This window comes from Theropithecus gelada, chromosome 2 (genome assembly GCF_003255815.1).
Source record: "Theropithecus gelada isolate Dixy chromosome 2, Tgel_1.0, whole genome shotgun sequence".
NCBI classification, from domain to species: Eukaryota; Metazoa; Chordata; class Mammalia; order Primates; family Cercopithecidae; genus Theropithecus; species Theropithecus gelada.
In genome coordinates this window covers 87909715-87933563 of record NC_037669.1, presented here as the reverse complement: position 1 = coordinate 87933563, position 23849 = coordinate 87909715, and the positions used below count along the sequence as shown (strand labels likewise).

The 23849-nt window shown below is 57.0% G+C and overlaps 2 protein-coding genes and 1 long non-coding RNA gene across 3 annotated transcripts; 1 reads left to right on the top strand and 2 right to left on the bottom strand.

Moving 5' to 3' along the window:
• Positions 1-57: 57 nt before the first annotated feature.
• Positions 58-5131, bottom strand: TLR9 (toll like receptor 9). The gene is made up of 2 exons (XM_025377773.1): positions 4499-5131; positions 58-3291 (listed from the first exon to the last, which is right to left on the bottom strand). The coding sequence occupies exons 1-2, from the start codon at positions 4499-4501 to the stop codon at positions 196-198; spliced, it is 3099 nt and encodes a 1032-aa protein (XP_025233558.1). The 5' UTR covers positions 4502-5131; the 3' UTR covers positions 58-195.
• Positions 5132-7571: 2440 nt separating this feature from the next.
• Positions 7572-17912, bottom strand: TWF2 (twinfilin actin binding protein 2). The gene is made up of 9 exons (XM_025377780.1): positions 17639-17912; positions 13664-13741; positions 10878-11056; positions 10389-10484; positions 10074-10178; positions 9816-9941; positions 8869-9019; positions 8611-8732; positions 7572-8163 (listed from the first exon to the last, which is right to left on the bottom strand). The coding sequence occupies exons 1-9, from the start codon at positions 17661-17663 to the stop codon at positions 7996-7998; spliced, it is 1050 nt and encodes a 349-aa protein (XP_025233565.1). The 5' UTR covers positions 17664-17912; the 3' UTR covers positions 7572-7995.
• LOC112619677 lies at positions 17887-19933 on the top strand. Its single transcript, XR_003118271.1, has 2 exons — positions 17887-18074; positions 19010-19933. It is a non-coding gene; the product is annotated as an uncharacterized LOC112619677 (long non-coding RNA).
• The last annotated feature ends 3916 nt before the right edge of the window (positions 19934-23849 follow it).

The window sequence follows — 23849 nt, the reverse complement described above, 5'->3', positions numbered from 1 at the left end:
AGAATTCTCCCTTCCCTCCTCCTGTCCATGCCTCCAGTGAGCTCAGGATTAGCCATCTAGCCTTCGGCAGCATTTATTGAGTGCCTGCTCTGTGCCTGGTGTGGGGTGAGGGAGGCAAGCAGGGGAGGGTCAGAGCCAGGCAGGCAGAGGTGAGGTGAGCGTGGAGGTGGCGCCGTGCAGGATTCCAGCTCAGGGCTATTCAGCCGTGGGTCCCTGGCAGAAGTTCCGGTTATAGAAGTGGTGGTTGTCTCTGGTCAGGGCCATGCCCAGCTGGGCCCAGAAGCTGCGCTGACCGCTGGGCTGGTGGGGCCAGAGGAGGACACTCTGGCGGCAGAGGCGCTGGCGCAGCCGCACATAGCGGGAGCGGCGGCCATCGGGGCTCAGGATCACCAGCACCACGACATCCTTGCGGTCCTCCAGCAGGCGCTGCTGGGCCAGCAGGAAGCTGGCACGCAAGAGGCCACTGACCCGGTCCGTGTGGGCCAGCACAAACAGCGTCTTGCGGCTGCCATAGACCGAGGCCCACAAGTTCTCAAAGAGGGTCTTGCCAGGCAGCCAGTCGCGCTCCTCCAGGCACAGGCGGAGTGCCCAGCGCCCACGGCGCTCCTCCAGCTGCCCCCGAAGCTCATTGTACACCCAGTCTGCCACTGCGCTCTGTGTCTTGTCAAAGACCACGAAGGCATCATAGGGCAGGGCATCCTCACCTTGCCCACTTTGCCGCCCCCGCCAGGGAAGCCAGGCCAGGCACAGGTGGAAGCAGTACCAGAGGTCCCAGCCACAGAGGTGATGCAGCATGGGCACGCCCAGGCCCAGAGCCACAGCCAGCAGCGAGAGGGTGAAACAGTCCCAGGAGAGGGCCTCGTCCAGGCAGAGGCGCAGGTCCTGCGCAAAGATGCTGAGGCCCTGGAGCTGGCCTGGACTGCCACACTTCACCCGGCTGGGCAGACCAGGCACGGCAGCCTGCACCTCCAGCAGGAAGTCTATAAAGGCCGCCCCACAGGCACAGTGCAGAGGGTTGGCGCTGACATCTAGTATTTGCAGGGCACTCGCCAGGGGCCCAAACCAGGAGGGGTCCACTGTCTTGAGGGCATTGGCACTGAGGTTGAGCTCTCGAAGCTCCTTGGCCTTGGAAAAGAAGCCGGGGTCCACGAAGCTGATGCTGTTGCAGCTGACGTCTAGCCTCCGGAGCCGGGTGCCAGCGGGCAGGCTGCCATTGGTCAGGGCCTTCAGTTGGTTTCCCGCCAGGTCAAGGACTTCCAGTTTGGGTAGGTGGATGAGGTTCCCCCACTTAAAGAAGGCCAAGTAATTGTCACGGAGACGCAGCACTTGCAGGCTCTTGGGGAGTTTGTCCAGGGTGTGGGGCAGGAGGGTGTGCAGACGATTCTGGGACAAGTCCAGCCAGATCAATCCACTCAGGCCTTGGAAGAAGTGCAGATAGAGGTCTCCCTCGGCCCACATACGGCCCAGCGCATTGCCGCTGAAGTCCAGGGCCCGCAACGACGTGCTGCAGAGCTGCTGGGACACTTGGCTGTGGATGTTGTTGTGGGCCAGGCTGAGGTGGCGCAGGGTGCGCAGGTGGGCCACGAAGCTGAAGTTGTGGCCCACGCCCTGCATGCCAAAGGGCTGGCTGTTGTAGCTGAGGTCCAGGGCCTCCAGTCGCGGTAGCTCCGTGAACGAGTGCTCGTGGTACAGGTCCAGCTTATTGTGGGACAGGTCCAGCACCTGCAGACTGGTCAGGGGCAGGAACTGGGAGCCATTGACTGCCTGCGAGATGCAGTTGTGGCTCAGGCGCAGGCACTGCAGGTGTGAGAGCTGGGCAAACATCTCCGGCCGCACGGTCACCAGGTTGTTCCGTGATAGATCCAAGGTGAAGTTGAGGGTGCTGCAGTTGGGCCTGAAGTCTTCAGAGCTGGGAGTGTCCACTGGGGCTGGAGCAAGGTCCCCAGGCTGCAGCCAGACCTTCTCCCCTCCATCCACCTCCTGCATGGTGGCTGTCAGCTCTGAAGCTCCGCTGATGCGGTTGTCTGACAGGTCCACATAGCGCAGGCCAGGGAAGGCCCTGAAGATGCCAAGCTGGGCCTGGCTGATGAAGTTCATCTGCAGACGCAGAGTCTGGAGCACAGGCAAGCGGGCCAGTGGCCGGAGCGTGGTCTCATCGAGTGAGCGGAAGAAGATGCCGTGCATGTCCAGCTCCTTCAGTGCGACCAGGCTCCCAAAGGAGGGGGCCAGAGACAGGTAGGCAAAGGACACCCTCTTGTGGTAATTGAAGGACAGGTTGAGCTGGCGCAGCTGTGTTAGGCCCTGGAAGGCCTTGGTTTTGGTGATGCATTTGTAGAGGAAGTTCTCACTCAGGTCCAGCACTCGGAGGTTTCCAAGCCCACGGAACCAACTGGCATTCAGCCAGGAGAGAGAACTGTCCTTCAACACCAGGCCTTCAAGACGGCTCAGGTGGCTGAAGGTATCGGGATGTAGCTGGGGGAAGTGACGAGGGCACTCCATGCAGGGGTTGGGAGCATGGTCGCAGCGGCGGCAATTTCCGCCTACATCGAGCACACGCAGGGCGGTCAGATTGGCCAGGTCCTCAGGCGCCAGTTTGATGATGCGGTTGTAGGACAACAGCAGATACTCCAGGCTGGAAGGCAGGTTGCGGGGCACCACAGTGAGGTTGTTGTACTTGAGTGACAGGTGGGTGAGGTTGCCCAGGCCAAGGAGGGCACCTGGGGCCACCTCCAGTTCCTGCCTGCAGGGGTTCTTGTAATAACAGTTGCCATCCATGAATAGGAAGCGCAGGCTGTGCAGGCTGGCGAGGCTGTCAGAGTCTAGCACCAGGATGTTGGTGTGGCTGAGGGACAGGGATATGAGGGATTTGGGCAGCGCAGGCACAGTCGTGATGCTGTTGTAGCTCAGGTTTAGCTCTTCCAGGGTGGGCACAGCCAAGAAGGTGCTGGGCTCGATGGTCATGTGGCAGGGGAAGTGCATGGGGCTGAGGCCAACCGGCGGGCAGTTCCACTTGAGGTTGAGACGCCGCAGGCTGGGCAGGTGGGCAAAGTCAGAATCATGGAGGTGGTGGATGCGGTTGGAGGACAAGGAAAGGCTGGTGACGTTGCCACGGGGTGCTGCCGCGGAGAAGTGGGGCACAGACTTCAGGAACAGCCAGTTGCAGTTCACCAGGCCGTGGGGCTGGAGCTCACAGGGTAGGAAGGCAGGCAAGGTACCCAGGGCCAGGGTCGTGGCCAGTACCATGGCCTGCACCAGGAGAGACAGAGGGTGCAGGGCGCTGCAGCAGAAACCCTATGGGGGTAGGAGGGCTGTGTGAGTGGTCGGCCCCCAGCTCCACCTCCACCCACTCCACTTCATGGGCATCGTCCAACCCCTCTCCCCAAGCCCTACCTGCAGAAGTTCTTCCCTGGCTGCCAAGCCCCATTCCCATCCTCCATGGCTTGTGGGGAACCTGAACTCGGTCTCAGACCATCTTGGACTCAGAATTAGGCCTCAGAACCAGGACTGAGACCTAGAATCCAGACTTATGATCTGGAGCTTTCACCATAACCAATCCCTGGTTATACAAGGCCAGGCAAGGTGGCCCATGGCACCCGCTGTCTCTCCCCGACTTTCCCTTCCTGCTCCTGAGCAAGGTGGCAGCTGGCTCCCTCCCCTCCAGCTGCCCTGAAATCCGCTCTCTGCCCCCCACCAGCCTCCCCACAACCCCTTCCTTTCCCTTCAGCCAAGATCCAGGCAGGCATGAGAGTCTCCCACTATGGCCCGGGCCGGCTGCCTCCCAGGGACCCTGGCCAGCGGGCACTGCACAGCTCCATCACTCTCTGCCCATCTCACCTAGCCTGAGAGCCCTTGCCCTACAGGTCAGAACAGATGGAAGGAGGGGTGGCCAGCAAAGTGCCAGACAGAGCCAGCCCCAACCTGCAGGCCCAGTGAGACCCAAACCCAGGCTCCAGACCCAGCTGTGTCACTGCCTCAGCCTCCTCATCCCCTCTGTGGGTTTGGGTCTCATTGCTCAGAAGAGGGCTTCACTGGCCAGGCGCGGTGGCTCACACCTGTAATCCCAGCAGGCTGAAGTGGGCGGATCACCTAAGGTCAAGAGTTCAAGACCAGCCTGACCAACATGGAGAAACCCTGGCTCTACTAAAAATACAAAATTAGTTGGGTATGGTGGTGCAAGCCTGTAATCCCAGCTACTTGGGAGGCTGAGGCAGGAGAATCCCTTGAACCCGGGAGGTGGAGACTGCAGTGAGCCAAGATCAACCCACTACACTCCAACCTGGGCAACAAGAGTAAAACTCCGCCTCCTAAAAAAAAAAAAAAAAAAAAAAGAAGAAGAAGAAGAGGGCTTCAGCTCTGATGTCTTCAGGATTCAGTGAGTGTCCCCAGGGCCATGTGGGTGACAACCCGTCACTGTTGCTTGCAGCTGTCAAGCCCACCTCTTTCCTCACCCCTTCCCAGGATATTCCCTTCCCCAGGGGACTGAGAGCTGTTGTCCTACCATGCTGGGGAGCAGGGGCTTCTCCAGAGGGTCTGGCGGGCAGACTGGACAGCAGCTGCAGGGAAGGATGCTTCACACTTGAGGTCCCTTCCCACGGGGGCAGAAGCGGCTCAGAGAATAGAGGAAGTAAGACTTTTATACCAGCCTAGTAGCTCCCCCTCCACTCCACCCTGCCCATGGTGTGGAGGACAGGGTCCCATGAGTCCAAGGCCATTTGCATAGTCAAATGGCAGACAGCTCCTTCACCCCTTCCTCTTTCCACTCCCCTCTCAGACAGCCAACATCCCATGAGGGCCTCACATCTGTCCTCTACCAAGCCCAGGGAGGAGCTAAGGCCCAAAGCCCAGGCGGAGAGCAGGGAGAGATGGGAATTTGGGGTAGCACCAGTAGTGGTACACCTTGCTGGGCAATCCCCATTCTAAGAGGACTCTTCCACCCTCAGGTCTTGGCTCCCACACAGCTGGTGCCCTCAGGACAGTGGCTCCCGACTTGTCCTTTCCTGCCCTTGTGGGCACCATCTCCAGAGTTCTGCAGGGCCTCGTGTGTGGAGGGCCAGGGTGTAGCTTGAGCGGGAGGCTGGGTTGCACCTGCCTTCACCACAGCCTTGCAACCTCTTCCGGAAACAAGACCTCCTCCTCCGCATTCTCAGAGCCCCTGGGGCCCCATCAGAGCACACATCACATCACTCCAGATGGGGCTCCTAGGGGCCAGGTGTGCGCTGACCCAGTGGGGCCCCCAGCCGGTCCTCCCCATCTGTTCTTCCCACACTCCCTCTGACCTAGGTGACAGGACTCAGATTCCTCGGGCCCAAAGCCTCAGTTGACCCCGGGCCCCTCAGCAAGTCCTGCTGGGTCCACCATGCTGAAGGGTGTGCCCGCAGCCCACTGCCGTGTCCACCAGCCTCCATCCTCTCTCCTAGACCCACGCCACCACCCTTCTGGCTGTCCTGCCCTGCTGTCCACCCTCCAAGGGCTGGTCACATTCAGCCCCTACAGGAACCTAAGTCACACTGGGTCCCTTCTCTGTTCAGACGCCTCCCTGGCTGACTCTGGAGTCAAAGGCACAGTCCACAGATGGCCAACAAGGCCCTATGGGACCTACCTTCCGCTGTTCCCCTGAGTGCTCTCCACGATCACTGGCCTGCTTGCAGTTGACTGAGTAGCCCCTGGGCACCCTCCTGCCTCAGGGTCTTGGGATGTGCTGTTCTCTCTGCCTGGAAACTCTCCCAAGTCTCACATGACCCCTCCTTCGCCTCCATTATGTCTCTGCTCCCATGTCACCCTCTCAACAGGGCCATCCAGCCTTCTTAGAAACCTCCCACCCCAGATCTGGCACTCCTAAGCTCTTTTGCCTGCTCTGTTTCTCTTTGTCCTAGCATTTTTTAACTGCTAGCACACCGGATCACTGATCTTTCATGGTTTATTGTATATTGTCTTATTCCTCTGCTGGAATGTCAGCTTCATGAGGGTCGTAATCTTTTATCTGCATCCCCAGGATCCAATGCAGTGCCCAGCACATAGCAAGTGCTTGATATCTGCTGAATTATGTGTACCCAGCAGTCAGCTCTGGGCAGGCACGGATAGGGCGTTTCTGAGTGAAGGCTGAATGAACGAATGAATGAATGAACAAATGGGGTTGCTGCTGGGAGGAGGCAAGGCTGTACATCTGCCAGCCTGCTCCCCGCAGGCCCACTCTGGGTGGGCATCATGACAGGCAGGCTCCAAAGTGCCAGGCATCCAGCTAGCTCAGCAGCAGGGGGCGATGGCATCGTCTTCCTGCCCACCTGGGAGCCAGCGTTTAGGCTGGGCAAGGACAAGCCTCCTCTGGATCCTAGCTAGGGTCTGGCTCTCCTCTCTACAATTCTAAGGGCTTGAGCAGTGGCTCAGAAAGGCACCAGGGATGGAATGTTGCCCTGAGCCAGGAGGGAGAGCAGTGCCCACTCAGCAGCTGGGCTGCAGGCATCAACCCCATGCTTCCACTCCTGCCTGCCCGGGGCGGAAGGCACCTGCATTCACTCCCTCCATCCACCTCTCAGAGGCATACACCAAAGCTCGGGCTCCTGTGGAGCCCCAAGCATGAGACTTTCCCAGAGTCCCTTGGACCAGGGACCCAGACCCCCATACTCAGCAGTAGCCCTGCCTCCCTTGGAGGCAGAAAACCAGAGAGGCCAGTAAGCTGACAGAGGGGTCTGTACACACACGTACAGACCCACGCGCATGGACACACTCGGCTTGGAGACACCAATACCGACGTCCACAGAAAAACATGTCCTGGCCTCAGCCCAGGGAGGCTGGGAAGCCTTTGGGGAGGAGCCCTTATCCCATGTGGAAGGCTGCATAAAATCCCTGTCAGAGATCCTTGTCCTAATTCCCCAAACCTGCAAACACATGACCCCAAACCCCACATAGAGTATGGCAAAAGGACTTCACAGATGTGATTAAGTTACCCATCTTGAAGAGGGTAGGTGGTGGGGGCAGGCAGGGTGAATGCAATTACAATATCCCTTATGAAACGGAGACAGAGGGAGATTTGACTACAAAAGACCATGGGAGCCCAGAGGCCGAGGGAAGCAGAATCAGAGATGTCACCTCTGGCTTTGAAAGTGGAGGAAGGGGCCCCAAGTCAAGGAATACAGACAGAAAAGGCCAGGAGATGGGTTCTCCTGAGGGGCCCAGACAGAGTCAGCCCTGCCAACACCTCAGCTTTGGCCCTGTGAGACCCATCTCAGTCTTCCAGCCTCCAGAACTGTAAGAGAATAGACTTGGGTTTCTTGTAAGCCACTAAGTTGGTGGTAATTTGTTACAGCAGCCACAGCAAATGATCATACACAGATCCCTCATGTCACAGTGGAGGCACGCCTGCCTCTCAAGCAGGGCTCCTGTTAACTGGGAGACCCGAGTGAGGCTGCGCACCCCCTCACAGGCACAGCCTCTCCCACACAACTGGCGGCAGAGTGCTGGGGCTCCACCTCACAGGCTGGCAGTCCCCTCTCCCCTACTGGGAAAGGACAGTTACATGCACAAGACTGCCCAATTCCCAGGGCCAGAGGCGGTCTCTCAGGGCCAAGCACAAGTCTTGATTTAAAAATATTTTATTCTTTAGAAAATACAGCATTCAACCATCCCAAACTGCAGTGACCCCTGCCCCAGCCCTGACTGACCCCACCTCTTGTGGCCAAACGTTTCTGGGCTGTGCTGGGACCCTAGTCTCAGCTCCCCAGGAGGCCAGGTTCATGCCAGGCCCCTGACCCAGCCCCCTTAAGCCAGCCAGGCAGGGTTCCCGGACACCCTGGGAACACACATGAGATGCAGGGACAGCAACAGGGAAGGGTCACAAAATGCCAGCCCGGTGGCCCTCGGACGCTGCAAGTGCGTTCAGCCGCCAGCCCTCCTGCCCTCCTGGAAACACTTTCCTGGAGCCCAGGAAGGAGGACGGTGGCAGGGAGCGGAAAGTGGGCAGCCCCACAGTCCACATGTGGCTGGCCCTGTTCCAGCCTCCTAGCTGTCATCCCCATTTTCGCCCGGGCCGCGGATGAGGCGCTTATGGCCCCGCTTGCCCCCTGGGCCCTTGGGCTTGGCGAAGGCCTGCTTGAAGGCGTGTTGCTTGGGGTGCACCTCGTCGTAGAGGAACTCCGCCGTCAGCTCTGCCCCATCGCCAATCTCAATCTGCATGGGGCAAGGCAGTGGTCACTCCAATGGGAGGGGCTCTGACACATACCACCCCTGGTAGCCCCCACTTCTGGGGTACCCCTTGATCTCACATCCTAGCCCTGGGGTCTCCCCTTGAATCCCCACCTGGAATGCCACCCCCAGGAGAACAAGAGCTTCGGGCCTGCTGCCATGCATGCCTTGGACTCTGCTTGCCGGGGTCACTTCCTCCCTGTCTCCAGGCCCAGGGAAAGGACATGACATGTGGCCAGGACTTGGACTTTTCTGAGCCACCAATCAGCTGGGCAGCCTTGGGCCATGTGTGTCACCCCTTGGGCCTCAGACGCCCTGTGATCAACACGGCAGCAATGGTTCCTGCTCTGCCGTCATCTCAGGACCCCAGCGCGTCACATGGAGATTGGGGTGATAGGGTCTGGGGAGGCGAGGCCCTGGGGAGGGGCCTACTTTCTTGGCGATCTCCAGATGGAAGTCCTGCTCCACGGAGTCGAGGAGGCGGCTCTTGCAGCTGGAGTAGAGCATGCGCTCCTTGATGCTGCACTTGTACCCCGGCATGGAGTAGATGAACACTGTGGGGGACAGGAGGTGAGCCTGGGAGGCCTGGGAAACCTGCTGACCTTCACACCCAGAGCGGGCCTGCCCCACTGCAGACCAGCCCTGCTTCCACCCAGCCACAGGCTTGGCGGCCCTGCCATGGCCACTCACCTACAGACTCAAGGGGGTCGCCCTCATGGGTGTGCTTGTAGAGGAAGAAGTGGTAGCGGGCAGCATCTCGGGGCACCCGGGAGGGCAGATGGGCCACATCCGTGGGCTCTGTGTGCACCAGCTCAATGGTTTCCCGCTCTAGGTCCAGCTTCTGCCCAGGGCCAAGGGAAGATGGGAGAGCACCAGGTCGGGGCGGGCCCAGGCCCCTCTCCCCAAGAAGCCCTCAAATAGGATTAGCTGGTGGCAGGAGCCTGATGTGACCTCCCTCTCCCAAGACTCCCCTGCAATGGCCATCACTCTATGGGGGTCCCTTTGAAGAGGCCGGTCCTGGGCCCAGCTCCAACTCTGCCCCTTTGAAGGTTGTGCTATAGAGGGAACTCCCAAGGGTAGTAAACGGTAGTGACTCCTGGGACAGGATGGTGTGGAGGGTCTCAACTTCAGGGAGATACTGCCATCGGGCCAGCCCATCCTCAGAGGCAAGGCCTCTGGTGGAAGCACCTTGGAAGGGAGGAGCCATTTTGCTTGAAAGGGGCAGCCAGAACGGCCAGGGCAGAAGGACGCTGCCTAGGGAAACGGGGTGGTCAAGGAGACAACAGAGGGAATCTGGGACAGGAAGGCGCTCAGGACTGAGGGGTCAGTGTGACCCCAGGGGTATGTGTGGAGGGCAGAATGGGGCAGTGTGCTCACGGGTGTACCTGTGTATGAGCAGGGCCTGGGGGACAAGGGACCTGAGCGCACCTATGTGCACACAGTGGCTGCGTCCGAGGCGGAATAGGTAGGGATCAGGGAGGGGTGGGGTGGACCATGTGTTCCCATGAGCACATGGACGAGCTGAAGGGGACAGGCTGCAGGCTGATGGGGTGGGCACTCCATGCACACCAGCACATGTGCACGGGCAGGAGTAGGGGTTGCAGCAGCGTGTGCCAGGGTAGGGAGCAGGTACCCACCAGCTGGATGTAGTTGACCATCTTCTGCTTGAGCTGCTGGAGTGCCCGTTGGGCCTCAGGCTGCAGGGGGAAGGCGAGGCCCTGCAGGGTCTGGTGCTTGCTTTCCACACTGATCTCTGTCTTCACCTGTGGGTAGGGGAATGGTGAGGGAGGCCCTCACCGGCCCAAAGCAGGGTGTGACTCCCAGGCAGCACAGGCTGCCATGGGGCCAATGTGACCCTGAGGGCTCGAGGCTGGGGCCTCTGCTACCCAACCCACCTCGTTGATGCGGATCTGCTGGAGCTCTCTCTCGGCTGAGGTCAGTGGGGCAGGTGCTGCACAGGATGACAGGTGTTTCTGGTACCCAGCAAAAGAGAGGTCGTCCTGCGGGGGTGGGGGTGAATGCAGAGCCATAAATGGGCACCTGGGGGTGGGCTAGAGGAAGCCCACCGAGCACCCCCGCTTGCAGTCCTTGGACTCCCCCAGTGCCCCCATCTTCCTCCCAAGGCTGGCACTGGCTTGCTCTTTGACCCTGCACAGTGACCTCTCTGTGGGCCCAGGACCGTGTCCCGGTAAGTCCTGGCTTAGGGCTACCTTCACAGTCCCAAAGAGCTCATCCTTGATGTGGCCACCTCCAAACTCCTTTTTCACTGTGGCCCGTGTGGCCGCATACAGCATCTTCAGCCGCACCTGAAGGGCAAGGACCAAACCATGAGAGGCCTCTGGGCAGGGCTGCCTCTCCCGGAACAGACAGGCACCTCTGGAGCCACCCGGTAGGCTCATTGCACTGGCACACCCGGCAGAGGGCCAAGACGCAGCAGGTGGCTCCCACCAGCAGGGGGAGCCCTTGTCCAGCCTGACCACCGCCTCTGGAGCCAGGCTGATGCCTGGAGAGCGTGAAGTACCCAGGCTGCAGGCACAGGGCCTTGACCCTCTCTCAGACTCCCTAGGGCAGGGCCTGACAGCTCTTCCCCCATCCTCCAGAGGCAGGCCTGTGTCCCCTCTTAGATCCCCCAGGGCAAGGCCTTGTTGTTCAGTTCGGCCCCAGCTCCCCTCCTCACTCCCCACTGGCCCAGGACTCACGGGGGAGTTATCAGGCGACCAGGCAAGGAAGAGCCATTCGAAGCCCTGAGCATTCTGTGAGTCGAGGCGGTAGAGCAGGTAGCAGGGCTGCTGGGCGTCCAGCAGTGGCAGCACAGCCCTGTCATAGTCCTGGTCCCAGCGGCCCACCGGCTCCTGCGAGGCACCCAGCACGAGCTGCTCTGGGGGCAGAGGCCGGGTGAGCAGCCGCTCCCAGCTCCCACCGCACCTCCCGCTGCGGACCTCCAGCCTCGCCGTGGCTGCCCAGCTGGCTCAGAGCTGCCGGCTGCCCCTCACCTTCCCTGGAGCCCCCAGGTCCCAGAAGTGTGAGGCTGTGTGGCTGAATGAGTGAGCAAGGGAGGGCACAAAGCTGCCACCTGGGGGCTGCCCCCCTGCACATCCCCAGCGCATGCATACCCGCCCCACCCCCCCCACCCCCCTCACCCCCCCACATACACACGCGCAGATCACCAACACAAATAGCCACACAAAGACACACAGCTGTCAGCCCCTCACAGACACCACACCCCTGGGTGCTCCCTACCCCACCCCACTGCACAGCTGCTCAGCCCACAGTCTCCACGAAACTGCCTCCTGCTCGCCTCCTCCCCTGGGGCTCCAGCAGAAGAACTGCAGCAGACCCCCTCAGGACAAATGTGCTGAGGGGCAGATCACAGCCCCAGGCCACAGGGACCTGCAGGGGCAAAAGCCTCTGGGGAGGAGGAGCAGGGGCTCCTACCAGACCCTGCATAACCAGACATCCTGCGGCTACGTGCCAGCTGCAGTCCTCTTGAAAATGTTACAGATCCAAAGCAGCTACCATCTAAGTGCCTAGGCCCTACAGGCCTGCCAGCTCCTTGGCTGAATGGTGCATCGAGCTGCACTTGTAGGCTGGGACTTCATCTGGGCACCAGACACCAGCCTGGGTATACACAGGTCCAGCCTGGAGCAATAACTGGGGCAAAGGGGCAGGCAGCCTGGCTGGGGGTCCTGGCGTCAGTCTACCAGGCTCTCCTGATGGGGGCAGGGGCCCTGATGCCTGGACACCCCAACAGGCCAGGCCCTCTGAGGCCTCGGCCTCCTCACCTGCCCACCCAGAACTCAGACAGGATCATAGTCACAGTGACTTGGAGTAGTCATGGCCTGTGTTGGCCCCCACAGCACTGTCCACATTGCTGAATTTGTTGCTAACATTTTTAAACTGGAAACTTTTACATAAGAAGTGGAATCCTCAGCCTCTCTAGAAAAATCAAGCCCTCTGGCCACACTGGGGCCACCCTCAGTTGGAGAAGGACAGTGGCTGCCCATCGGGGGCCTGGACCCTCCTGGGCACTCCCAGGTACCCCAAAAACTGTCATGCAGAACTGAGATAAAAGTCAATCCAGAGATTCCTCCTGCTTAAAATCTGCAGGGACGGCCGGGTATGGTGGCTCAAGCCTGTAATCCCAGCACTTTGGGAGGCTCAGGCGGGCGGATCACGAGGTCAGGAGATGGAGACCACGGTGAAACCCCGTCTCTACTAAAAATACAAAAAAATTAGTCGGGCATGGTGGCGGGCACCTGTAGTCCCAGCTACTTGGGAGGCTGAAGCAGGAGAATGGTGCGAATCCGGGAGGCAGAGCTTGCAGTGAGCCGAGATCATACCACTGCACTACAGCCTGGGCGACAGAGCGAGACTCCGTCTCAAAAAAAAAAAAAAAAATCTGCAGGGACATCTTGTCTGGGAGGCAACAGGGAGGGCTGAGGATTGGGGTCAATGAGTGCAACTGCCTCTTTAAGGGTGGGATGGCTGTGGCCTGCCACTCCAGGAGGCCATCACCAATATCCTGCCATAGTGACCCCTTCCCAGTCTCTGAGGGCATCAGAATTTGGAGTCCCTGGGCAAAGCACGACTGAGGCCCTAAAACTTGGAATGGCAGACCCTGCTTTGAGCCAACTCAACGCGCGACAAGTCAGCTGAGCACCAGGCCCATTCGGGCAGCCATCCAAAGTACTCGCTGTTGAATGGCTACTGAGGAGAGCTGGGAGGACCTCTGGGGAGCCTGGCCCACACCAGTCCCAAAGTCTGTACCCCTCACCCAAAGGGGCAGTCCCTTGGCAAGGAGGAAAGGGGAAAAAATGTTCTCTGTCCTCTGACCTCCCAATCCTCCTCAGTTTAATCCTCTGCCTCCCCAAACCCTCCCCACTTCAGGCCTCAGCTCAAGTCCCAGCGCCCCCAGCACTGCCCTCTATACAGCTCCCAGATTCTCAGGGGCCAGGCCAAGACCCAGCCAAGCCTAGAACCCTCTCATCCTGCTCTCAGATGAGCCAGACACTCGTCCCTTCTCCCCATCATGGGAGCATTTCCAAGAGAAGGGTGCAGGATCTCCTTAGAGCTCCCCTCGGCCAGCAGCTGAGCCAGGCCAGGCCACAGATAGGGGTGGGTGGCACCAACCACAAGGGGCAGTGCTGGATTCACTTATCCCCTGCCCCTCTGCCCAGCCCAGCTCGGCATTCTGACCAGGCCCATGTGAATACCCATGCAGTCTCTGGGAGGTGGCAGGACCCCAGGACAGGGCTCTGTTTGCTGACCCCAGCTTTGGCTTCCCGCTCTGCATAACAGAGGTGACAATCGCACTCACCTCTGATGCTGCCCTGTGAGGCTCTCCTTTGTCAGGATTTCCTCACACTCATTTCCAGAGGGGGAAATTGTCCCCAGCAGGCCAGGGGCCAACATCTACCTTCCCCCACCCACAGAGGCAGCAGAGTCCACCCCCAAGCCTATGCCCTGGCCTGTGAGGGGCACTCACCGTCCTCAATCACAACCTTGATGAGCCGCACAGAGCCAGCCCGTGCCTTGGCAAAGAATTCCTTCAGCTCTTCCGTGGCTATAAGAACAAGAAACATGGTAGGGGATGAGTGGGCAGAGTGGACAGAGACGAGTATGGGGCCTGCTCTGTCCCACAGGGTCTGGTGGCTGAGCTGGGAACCAGGTTAAATACAGCCCCCCATGTGACTGGGAACCTGAGACAGCCACTGAACACAAGCTCCCAAATTTAGCCAGCAGAGGTGGCAGGCGAGTGGCCTGCTGGCTGGGATAGGTCTGGTGATGGGGCGGGGTGGGCAGGGATGGGACAGCTCATCAGAAGATGGGCAGGCTCTGGCATAAGCCAGGCCAGCCACAGTGAATAGCCTCCATCTGCCCCCTGCCCCCCAGGATGGCTGAGCTCTGGGCTGGCCTGGACACACTCAGCATGGTCATATACACAGACAAAGGAACACAGACAAATGCCCCCACTGTGTAATGACCACTATGCCCATTCACTCACACACACACACACACACACACACACACAGAGCTCAATCCAGCATGTGTGAATGTAACACATGACATGGATGTGTGACAGAGGAGCAGAAATTCAAACACCCTCATACATGAACACACGCTCAGTTGCTTAAACACAAATGGACACACACATTTAGATACGCAAACACACAAAGAGATACAGTCCCCAGCTTGCTAACACGCACACAGGCAGGCAAGTGCAGAGCTTGGCTGAGACTTGTGTGCAGGCAACTGGATGTATCAAAGTGTACACAGAAGCACATGGACACACATGACACCCATGTATGCAGCCCCAGTCCCAGCCCTCAAGCCAGGCTGTCTAACCCTGAGACCCTGAAGAACCACAGCCAGCCCAGACACAGCCCTGTGGGGGGTGGGGGGACAAGACGCCTTTAACCCTCAGGCAGTTGGGGCAGCTTCCAGGAGGAGTGGACCCCGGAAACTCACTAAGAGACTCCATCTTGGTCAGGTGCAGTGGCTCGTGCCTGTAATCCCAGCAATTTGGGAGGCCAAGGTGGGCAGATCACCTGAAGTCAGGAGTTCAAGACCAGCCTGGCCAGCATGGTGAAACCCCGCCTCTACTAAAAATACAAAAAATTAGCCGCACATGGTGGCTTGCGCCTGTAATCCCAGCTACTTAGGAGGCTGAGGCAGGAGAATCGCTTGAACCCGGGAGGCAGAGGTTACAGTGAGCTGAGATCACACCATGGCACTCCAGCCTGGGCAACAAGAGTGAAACTCCACCTCAGAAAAAAAAAAGAGAGAGAGACTCCATCTTGGCCACTGGGCTGTAGAGCTGGAAGGTAAGAGCCAGTGAGTGACCAAGGACCCCAGGGCAGAGATGAGGACCATGGTGAGAGCCAGGGAGCCATAAGTGGTGGATCTACTAGTGGACAGGGAAACCACCACGGACCATGCGGGGAAGGTCCCTGCTTGGGTCCCTGGGTGAGCAGGGCTTGGCCAGAGTGACCTTGAGGCTGCCCAGGGGTCAGGAGAATTCCATCAGGAACACAGCTGGAGGCCTGAGGTCAGAGAATATTTATAGGGCCAGGACTGGGCAACTCAGGGGCGGGGGGGCCTTTAGGGAAACAAACTCTGGTCATGTCCTCAGGTGCCCCCCTTGCAGAGTGACCGTTAATCTGAGACCTCAGGCTATGCACCACCCTCCAAGGCCACTGGGTGGGCTGGGGCCCAGCTGAGCTCAGCAGACCCTTAGGGCTCAGAGAAACATGGCATGGAACTGTAGGCAGGTGGACACCGTCCCACTGGGCCAGGACAGAACTTTCCATTGGCAGATCCCAAACAGGTCCCTGAGGCCCCAAGCCTGGCCTCTGGGGTTCCACCTCTCCCTTAGCTGGGTGACCCCTGACCTCTCTGAACTTCAGTGTATAAAATGGAGATAATAGCCCCAAACTTGGCAGGGCTGTGGTGAGGAGTAAATGGGAGAAAGGGCTTGGCAATGGTGGCCTCTACTAATAACAATTAATCTTTTATTACGATAACAACAGCAAGCTGACTGTGCTGAGCTGCCTCTTCTACCTGCCCAGACCTTCCCGGAAGGGAGACCAAGAAGCTCTCCCAAAGGACAGGCCGACGGGCCCCTTCTAGTGTTACCAGGGCAAACTGACACCCCAGCAGGGGAAGGCACACCTCCCTGCCCACCCCAGCCCCAATGCCTGCCCAGCCGCCATCAATAATCCAGAGACCAGGCCTGGGACACCTGAGCCTCTATTATCAATGATTCATGAACACCCTCCCTCCGACTCCAGTGAGCCTCACGTTACAGGTCCCTTTCCTGCCCTGCTCTGAGGTCAGCAGATCCACACCTATGGTCAGGACAGGGCTGGCACTTGGTCCTCCAGGGTGATCTCTCCTGCCAACTCCCCCAGCCAGAAATGGGAAGGAGTGGGCTGCTCACAGGTGGAAGGAGGACTGGGGGCAGCCCAGCCCCCAGTGACCCCCTCAGTGGGCCTGTCTCACTATGGGTAATGAGGGAGTGAGGCAGCAGGGAAGGGGTATGGGGTGGCTAACTTCCTGGGATCTCCTCCACCAGGGCTGGAGGCCGGGAGGCAGAGCTATGACCAGACAAAGGGGAAGGAAGAAGCTGGCCACGAGGCAGTTCCCTCCTGTGGGGCTGAGTCATGAAGCCCGCCTGCCAGCTCCTCCTGGAGAAAGGCTGGCCCATCTGGGAGGCCTGGCCCTGACCCAGGCCCCTGCCTTCGCAGGGCCAGGGAAACCTTTTCAGGGCAGCCCAGCCACCAAGTGGCCACAACCGCACCAGGATTCAGGTGGTCAGGCAGGTCGATGGTGGCAGCCCCAAGCAGGGGATCCTAGTGCGGTGGGAGGGGTGGCTAATGGCCAAACCAGCCAGGCTGTCTGGGCAAACAGCCTGGGCCTTCCCCACAGGCCAGGCAGCCCTCCCAGGTCAGTGACAGATGAGGACACTGAGCCCCAGGTAGTCAGGGCACCTGGCTCCTGGCCATTGTTTCTCTCACAGCCCGTCCAAGAAGGAAACCGGGACCCCTGGGGGAGGGGGTGTGTGACGCTAGGGGATGGTGAAGCTTCCTAGGGATGGGGTGGGCGGGGGTGGGAGCTGGCCTGGATTATTTAGGGCCAGGACTCTCCCCCACAAACCCCATATCTGGACCTCTTCCCTGTCTGCAGTCTGGAGCTGGGATCTTCCAACCAGACTGAGACAGGCTCAGAAAGTCACAACGGAAAATGGGAGGGAGGTCAGAGGTCAAGGTCAGATAGGCAGCTTTCTCTATCCCACTTAGCAGTCTCTGTTCTGGGTTTTCCCCAGCCTGGGGAGAGTGAGTGTCCTGGGAGGAGCAAAGGTCAGGGTCCCCTCACACATACACAAACCCATTCAAGTCATACAGACACATGCGGTATATGCATCCTTGGCAACAAATGCACACTGAGATGCGCTCCAACTATGCACACACACAGACACCCACATACATGTGCACACTGCCATGAAACACTGATGTCTAAAGAGGGTCCTATGCGACCTACAGTGTCCAATCAAACAGCCACAAGTGCCAGTGCATGAATGACCCTTAGATGTGCACAAGGGAGTCACATCGAGAGGTGCACACGTAGGACTGTACACGGAAGACGGGTACACATGCGTGTACACCCACTACAGGAAAGGAACAAAAATATACAGATGGGCACACACAGCCACATTCATCTCCAGGTAGGCACACAGATACTTCCACCCCAGCTGTGTACGTACATGTACACCCACTCCCAGCTATGCACACCACGTCCGTACTCCCCCAGATGTGCCCACCCCAGGCGACCCACGGCTGCAAAAGAGAACAGGAAGCTTCTCCTGGCTGGTGCGGGGTGGAGGGAGGGGCCGAGAGCCGGGGAGGGGGCGCTTCCGAGAGCCGAGACCCAGGCCCCCTGCCCGCCCGCCATCCGCCCTCACCGTGGATGCCCGTCTGGTGCGCCATGGCTCGGCGCTTCGCTCCGTCCGCGCCGTCGGAGCCCTCCACTTGACCCTGGCCCGCCTCCGCTCGCTGGACCAAGAGAGGAGAAGGATGTGGCGGAGGCTGTCGAGCCTCGCGCAGCTTCCCGGGCGGTGCCGCAGGACCCGCCCCCAGCGGCGCCCCGCCCCCGACAGGCGCGGCCGGGAGGCGGGGACTCGGAGCCGCGCGTGCGCGCAGCCTGCGCGTTGGTCCGGGTGGGTCTAAGGCTGATTGATCCGCCGTGCGCACGCCAGCGCGTTCCTCTGTGGCAGGAGAGGGGGCCTGCGTGTGACGGAGCGTGCGTGGGAGGACGCGCGTGTGTGTGCGCCCTGATCACGGTGGTCTGTGGGTGGGGCGGATCGTGCGCGCGCGCCCGACCTGTGCCCCCCAAGCCAGGTGGGTTTCCGAATAGGAGCGGGTCGCAGCGTACCCGGGTTTGCACCCAGGAAGGGGTCTGCTTGTGGATGGGCGTGCGCACGTGCGTGCGTGTGCCAGCTCTTCCCCAGGGGCCGTTTCTTGAGCGCCTCCCGTGGGGTCCTGGGTACCTCGGTGTGGTCGTGGCCGCTAGGCTTTGCCCTCACGGTGAGAGCCCAGGCCCGCCTCACCCGCTAGATGGTGGTAAGAGCCCGTCGAGACAATGTGAGGGGCTGCCAGGAGAAGGCGAAGATTGGAAACCTAGAGGGGAGAATGAAACAGCCCAGCAGAGTGGAGGGAAAAGTTTTCTTTCTTTCTTTTTTTTTGAGACGGAGTTTTGCTCTTGTTGCCCAGGCTGGGGTGCAATGGCGCGATCTCGGCTCACTGCAACCTCTGCCTCCCGGGTTCAAGAGATTCTCCTGCCTCAGCCTCCCGAGTGGCTAGGATTACAGGCATGCGCCTCCGTGCCTGGCTAATTTTGTAGTTTTAGTAGAGACGGGGTTTCTCCATGTTGGTCAGGCCGATCTCGAACTCCTGACTACCGGTGATCTGCCCGCCTCGGCCTCCCAAAGGGTTGGGATTACAGGTGTGAGCCACCGCGCCCGGTGGAAAGGTTTTCTTTAAATATATATATATATATATATATATATATATATATATATATATATAAAATTATTATTAAAAAAGAGGGTCACCCTATGTGGTCCAGGCTGCTCTGGAGCTCCTGGGCTCAACCAATCCTCCTGCCTATGGCCTCCTAAAGTGCTGGGATTACAGGCGTGAGCCACTAGTCCCAGCCAGAAGGGCTTTCTGAGAAGAGAGCACTGCATGTGCAAAGGCCCAGAGGTTGAAAGAGGGCCAGAGCCTGGTGACTCTGAGGAACTTCCCATGTCCTAATGACCTGTGTCTATATCCAGCAGCCTTGCCTTACTGATACCAGTACCTGCCTGCTGCTACCATCCAGTCAACATGTGGCATCTTCCAGGCCACTGTGATGAGTCAGGGATGAGCATCTGACTCTGGTTGGTCCAATCAGCTTGTCCAGGGACTTTGGCTGGGAAGATTGGAAAGGAGGCCAGCTTTTTGGGCTGGGATTGCTAAGAGATGTGATGATGAAGTGTGTGGCCTACCTGGCATCTGGCCCCAGCTTCAGCTCCGTTTACTATCTTGCTCCCCATGCTCACTAGCCTGCATTGAGGCCTCTTCTGTGCCCCCCAACCCCTGAGTTTCTCATCCCCAGAGAACCCAGCATACACAGAATTGAAGGGTTTTCTTATTCATCTTCCTGTGCTCACCCTGAGGACTGGGCCTGTGTCATCAGCTAATCACTGTCCCCTCAAGCACTCACAGCGGAAAATGGAGTGCTATGCAGCTCTGCAGCTTGCCATCTGGAACAGTTCACAGGCAAGGCCTCCCACACTGAACCCTGCTCCAGCCAAATAGTGCCAGCAACACAGAGCTACTTGTTACATCAGCTCAGACTAAGCCACATCCACAGGAGCAGTTGGTGATTCCACAGAACCACAAGAGACTTGACCTCCTAGAAATGAATTAACCAAGATTAATGAAAAAGATTAAGGTCATGTGCCCTGTAAAAGTGTCCCTCACTGGATAAACTGTGACAAGGTAGGGTACTGTGTGGTCTACCCAGCTGACCCTCTCCATGGGTCATTCTTTGCTTTTATCACTACCTGGCACATACCTTTACGTATTTGTTTATTGTCTTCCCTCCACCAGTGTTAGGTGTTTGCCCTTGCTGTATCCCCTGTGCCTAGAACAGTGCCCAGCATTGGCAGGTGGCCAATAATTGCAAAATAAGCAAATGTATTAATGAACCATTAGAGGCTTTGTTTTGTACACTTACTACCTGCTGGGCACATTTATTTAATCCTCATGACAGCCCCTGAAGTAGGTGTTACTGTTTCCGTCTTAGAGATAAAGACTCTGAGGTTTGGAGAGGTGAAGTGATTTGATCAATGTCACATGGTAGTGAGTGTGCCCAAGAATCATAGTTTCCTTTATTCGAGAAGTTGGGGGCCAGGTGCAGTGGCTCATGCCTGTAATCCCAACACTTGGGGAGGCCAGGGTGGGAGGATCTCTTGGGCCTAGGAGTTTGAGACCAGCCTGGGCAACAATATGGTGAGACTCCATCTCTACCAAAAAAAATTATTTTTAAATTAGCCAGGCATGGTGATGTACATCTGCAGTCCCAGCTACTCGGCTAAGGCAGGAGGACTGCTGGAGGCCAGGAATTCAAGACCAGCCTGGTCAACATGGCAAGACCCCATCTGTACATATACGTATCTATAGACAGATAGATTAAAAGATAGATATGTATTAGCCAGGCACAGTCACACGTTTGTAGTCCCAGCTACTTGGGGAGGCTAAGGCCGGAGGATCACCTGAGCCCAGGAGGTCAGGGCTGCAGTGAGCCTTGATCACACCACTGCATTCCAGTTTGGGTGACAGAGTGAGACCCTCTCTAAAATAATTTAAAAATACTGAAGAAACAAAGGGAGCAGTTTGTAGAATCTTGGAGTGGAGGAAACTTCTGTGTCACCAAACACAGAAACCATCAAAGAAAATCTTTCACATCCAAAATTAGTCAAAAAAAAAAAAAAAAAAAAAAAAAAAAGAAAATCTTAACCAAATAAGAGACTGAGGCAAGAGCTTCAATCAGTCGAGGTTTATTGAGCCAGAGTTTGAGCGTGCCCAGGAAAGCAACACAAGTCACAGAAACGTCTGTGGCCTGTGCTCTCCCAAGAAGTTTTCAGGAGGCTCAATATTTGTACATTTCTTTAATAAAGGGGAGAAGACAGTGAGGCAAATGGTTATGTTTTTGTGAGACTCTTAATTAGTGTCCCGTAAATCTAGGCTATATGGAAGATAGGTTGAGCACTGGAAGAACAGGGAGTAACAGAAGAGCCAATTATGCAGAGGTCTCAGGGTAGGTGGAGGAATGATTGATCTCATCCTATCCTTGTTCTGCACCTGGGCAGATAAACTTGTAATTGACATTGTCAGTGTGAAATTTAACAGACTTTGGTTTTAGGAGTTAGGTTTAGGTTGCAGACCTAAAGTTGCAATTGACATGTGCTTGTTTTATAGGAGGATATACATCTTGAAAGTTTTAGGGACTGGCAAAGAATTTACTGATGAGCAATTTGTGAGTGCAGTCACCTGGAGATGCGTGAGGCTTTGTGCCTTTTTATGGAGATCTGGTTAATGCATAATATTTTGACACAAGGTTGCAAGGTAACAGGTATCCATTTGGGAAAAGAATGACAGTTTTGGAGAACATTAGTTCTACAGCATAGAATGAAGTGTTGCCGGAATAAAATTTTTTAAAAAATTTAAAAAGAGGCCGGGTGCGGTGGCTCACACCTGTAATCCTAGCATGCCTGTAATCACAGCACTTTGGGAGGCTGAGGCGGGTGGATCACCTGAGGTCAGGAGTTCGAGACCAGCCTGACCAATATGGCGAAACCCTGTCTCTACTAAAAATACAAAAATTAGCCGGGCATGGTGGCGGGTGCCTGTAATCCCAGCTACTGGGGAGGCTGAGGCAGGAGAATTGCTTGAACCCGGGAGGCGGAGGTTGCAGTGAGCTGAGATCATGCCACTGCACTCCAGCCTGGGCGACAGAAGAGAAAGACTCCATCTCAAAAAAAAAAAAAAAAAAGGAATGCCAGTGTGTGTGACTCAGTCTCCAAGCTTAACTCTCCCTTTAGCATAACAAATTTGGGGTTCCTGACATTTTTATTTTCATTTATGAAAAGATCAATAATCCATTTGCATTAAAAATGAAGTCTATATGGAAAAAGCCACCATCACAGCCAAAACACAAATAACAAACTGTAACTTGCTACAAACAGCATACTTGTAACTCATTTCAAAATAAAGAGCTGATTTCTCTAATATATAAAGAACTCTCATAAGCCAATAAGAAAAGACCAGTGGCAGCCGGGTGTGGTGGCACATGCCTGTAATCCCAGCTACTCAGGAGGCTGAGGCAGGAGAATTGCTTGAATCTGGGAGGTGGAGGTTGCGGGGAGCCAAGATCATGCCATTGCACTCCAGCCTGGACAACAAGAGCGAAACTCCGTATCAAAAAAAAAAAAAAAAAAAAAGAAAAAACAGAAAAAGACGAATGGCCCAGTAGAAAGTTTGGCAAAGGATACAAACAGACCATTCACAGAAAAAGATAGATAAATAATCTCTCTCGGGAAAGTACCTCCCAGTCACCGTTTCTTGGAAAGTTGTTGAAGGATGCACTTCAGCAAAATGAGGGAGTAAACCAGGAGACATTGGCTTAAGATCCAGGCAAGAGTGAGGCGCTCAGGAGCCCTGGAAGTCAGAAGAGCCTGGTAGCACTGAAGGAACACTCAGGCCACCTTGGAACAGAGAGGATGGGATTGCCATGTGGTTCCACATGGCTCTGAAAATAGAAAATGATAAGCTGTGCAACAGACCGCCTATGACATCTGGTTGCCCAGAGCTTCTGTGAAAATACTTTAGGACAAGGCTTTCCCCCACCCAGGAGTGGGTTGGGGAATAGAGTGTAAGCGCTTTGTTTTGTCCAATTTTAGACTTTAAAATCCTCTGAGGCATCAACTGGTGAGGGTAAGAAAGTGGCCCCATAGACTGAATTGGGCCTGCCCCACCCTGGTACATTTCTGTTCTGTCACAGTGACAGTTCTCAGCTCAGAGGTCCTTTGGGAAACTTTCTCTGAGGTGGCCCCTATCCCCTTGCCAGCTGGATGAAGCAGCATCCACCAGAACTGCTACCATCACTGCAGGGGGCTTGGTGGGCAGAGGCCTGACTTGTCTCCATTAGTACTGTGTTCCTGTGCCCAGTGTGGGCCCAGCACACACTGTGGGTTCAGTCAATCAGCCCCCAGCCTGCTCTGGAACTGAGTCATCGGAGGGAGTGGGTGTTGGGCATAGCTCCCTGCCCTAAGAACCTTCCTTCTTGGGCCCGAGGAACTCCCACTGGGGCAGGGCTAGCTGCTGGGAGGAAGTGGGGCCTACTGAGCGTCTGCCTGGGCTAGGGAGTGGAGGTGAAGGTAGACTCCTCATATAGCTCATATGGGGGCACTGGGCTGTGGAGCCTTAGCCACTTTCAATTGGCAAGCCCTGGCTTCCTGGAGGAGGAAAGGGGAAAGAGAAGTGCCTTGGGGGTGAGGATTGAGTCAGCTGCATTGTCGTAATGGAAATAGCACAGCCCTGGGTGTCCAAGACTTCCCCTCCATGGGCCTCAGAATCGTCCATATAAAGTAACACTTTTTTCTTTTCTTTCTTTCTTTTTTTTTTTTTAGACTGAGTCTCGCTCTATCGCCCTGGCCAGAGTGCAGTGACTCCATCTCGGCTCACTGCAACTTCTGCCTCCCGGGTTCAAGCGATTCTTGTGCCCCAGCCTTCTGAGTAGCTGGGATTACAGGCGCGCACCACCACACCCAACTAATCTTTGTATTTTTAGTAGAGACAGGGTTTCACCGTGTTGGCCAGGCTGGTCTCGAACTCCTGACCTCAAATGATCCGCCCGCCTCGGCCTCCCAGAGTGTTGGGATTACAGGGGTGAGCCATTGCATCCGGCCAAAGTTACACTTTTGCACAGGGAGTTGGATTTGAGTGACAAATGGGTGACAAAGGCGGGGTGCGGTGGCTCAAGCCTGTAATCCCAGCACTTTGGGAGATCGAGACCATCCTGGCTAACCTGGTGAAACCCCGTCTCCACTAAAAAATACAAAAAACTAG

Excerpts from the sequence above, each read along its gene's own strand:
- TWF2 (XM_025377780.1), bottom strand. The coding sequence starts at position 17,663 with ATGGCGCACCAGACGGGCATCCACG. Across the intron at positions 10,179-10,388 it reads AGCTCTTTGGGACTGTGAAG|GACGACCTCTCTTTTGCTGG; the intron begins GTAGCCCTAAGC and ends CCACCCCCGCAG. Across the intron at positions 8,164-8,610 it reads ATCTGGAGATCGCCAAGAAA|ATTGAGATTGGCGATGGGGC; the intron begins GTAGGCCCCTCC and ends TGCCCCATGCAG.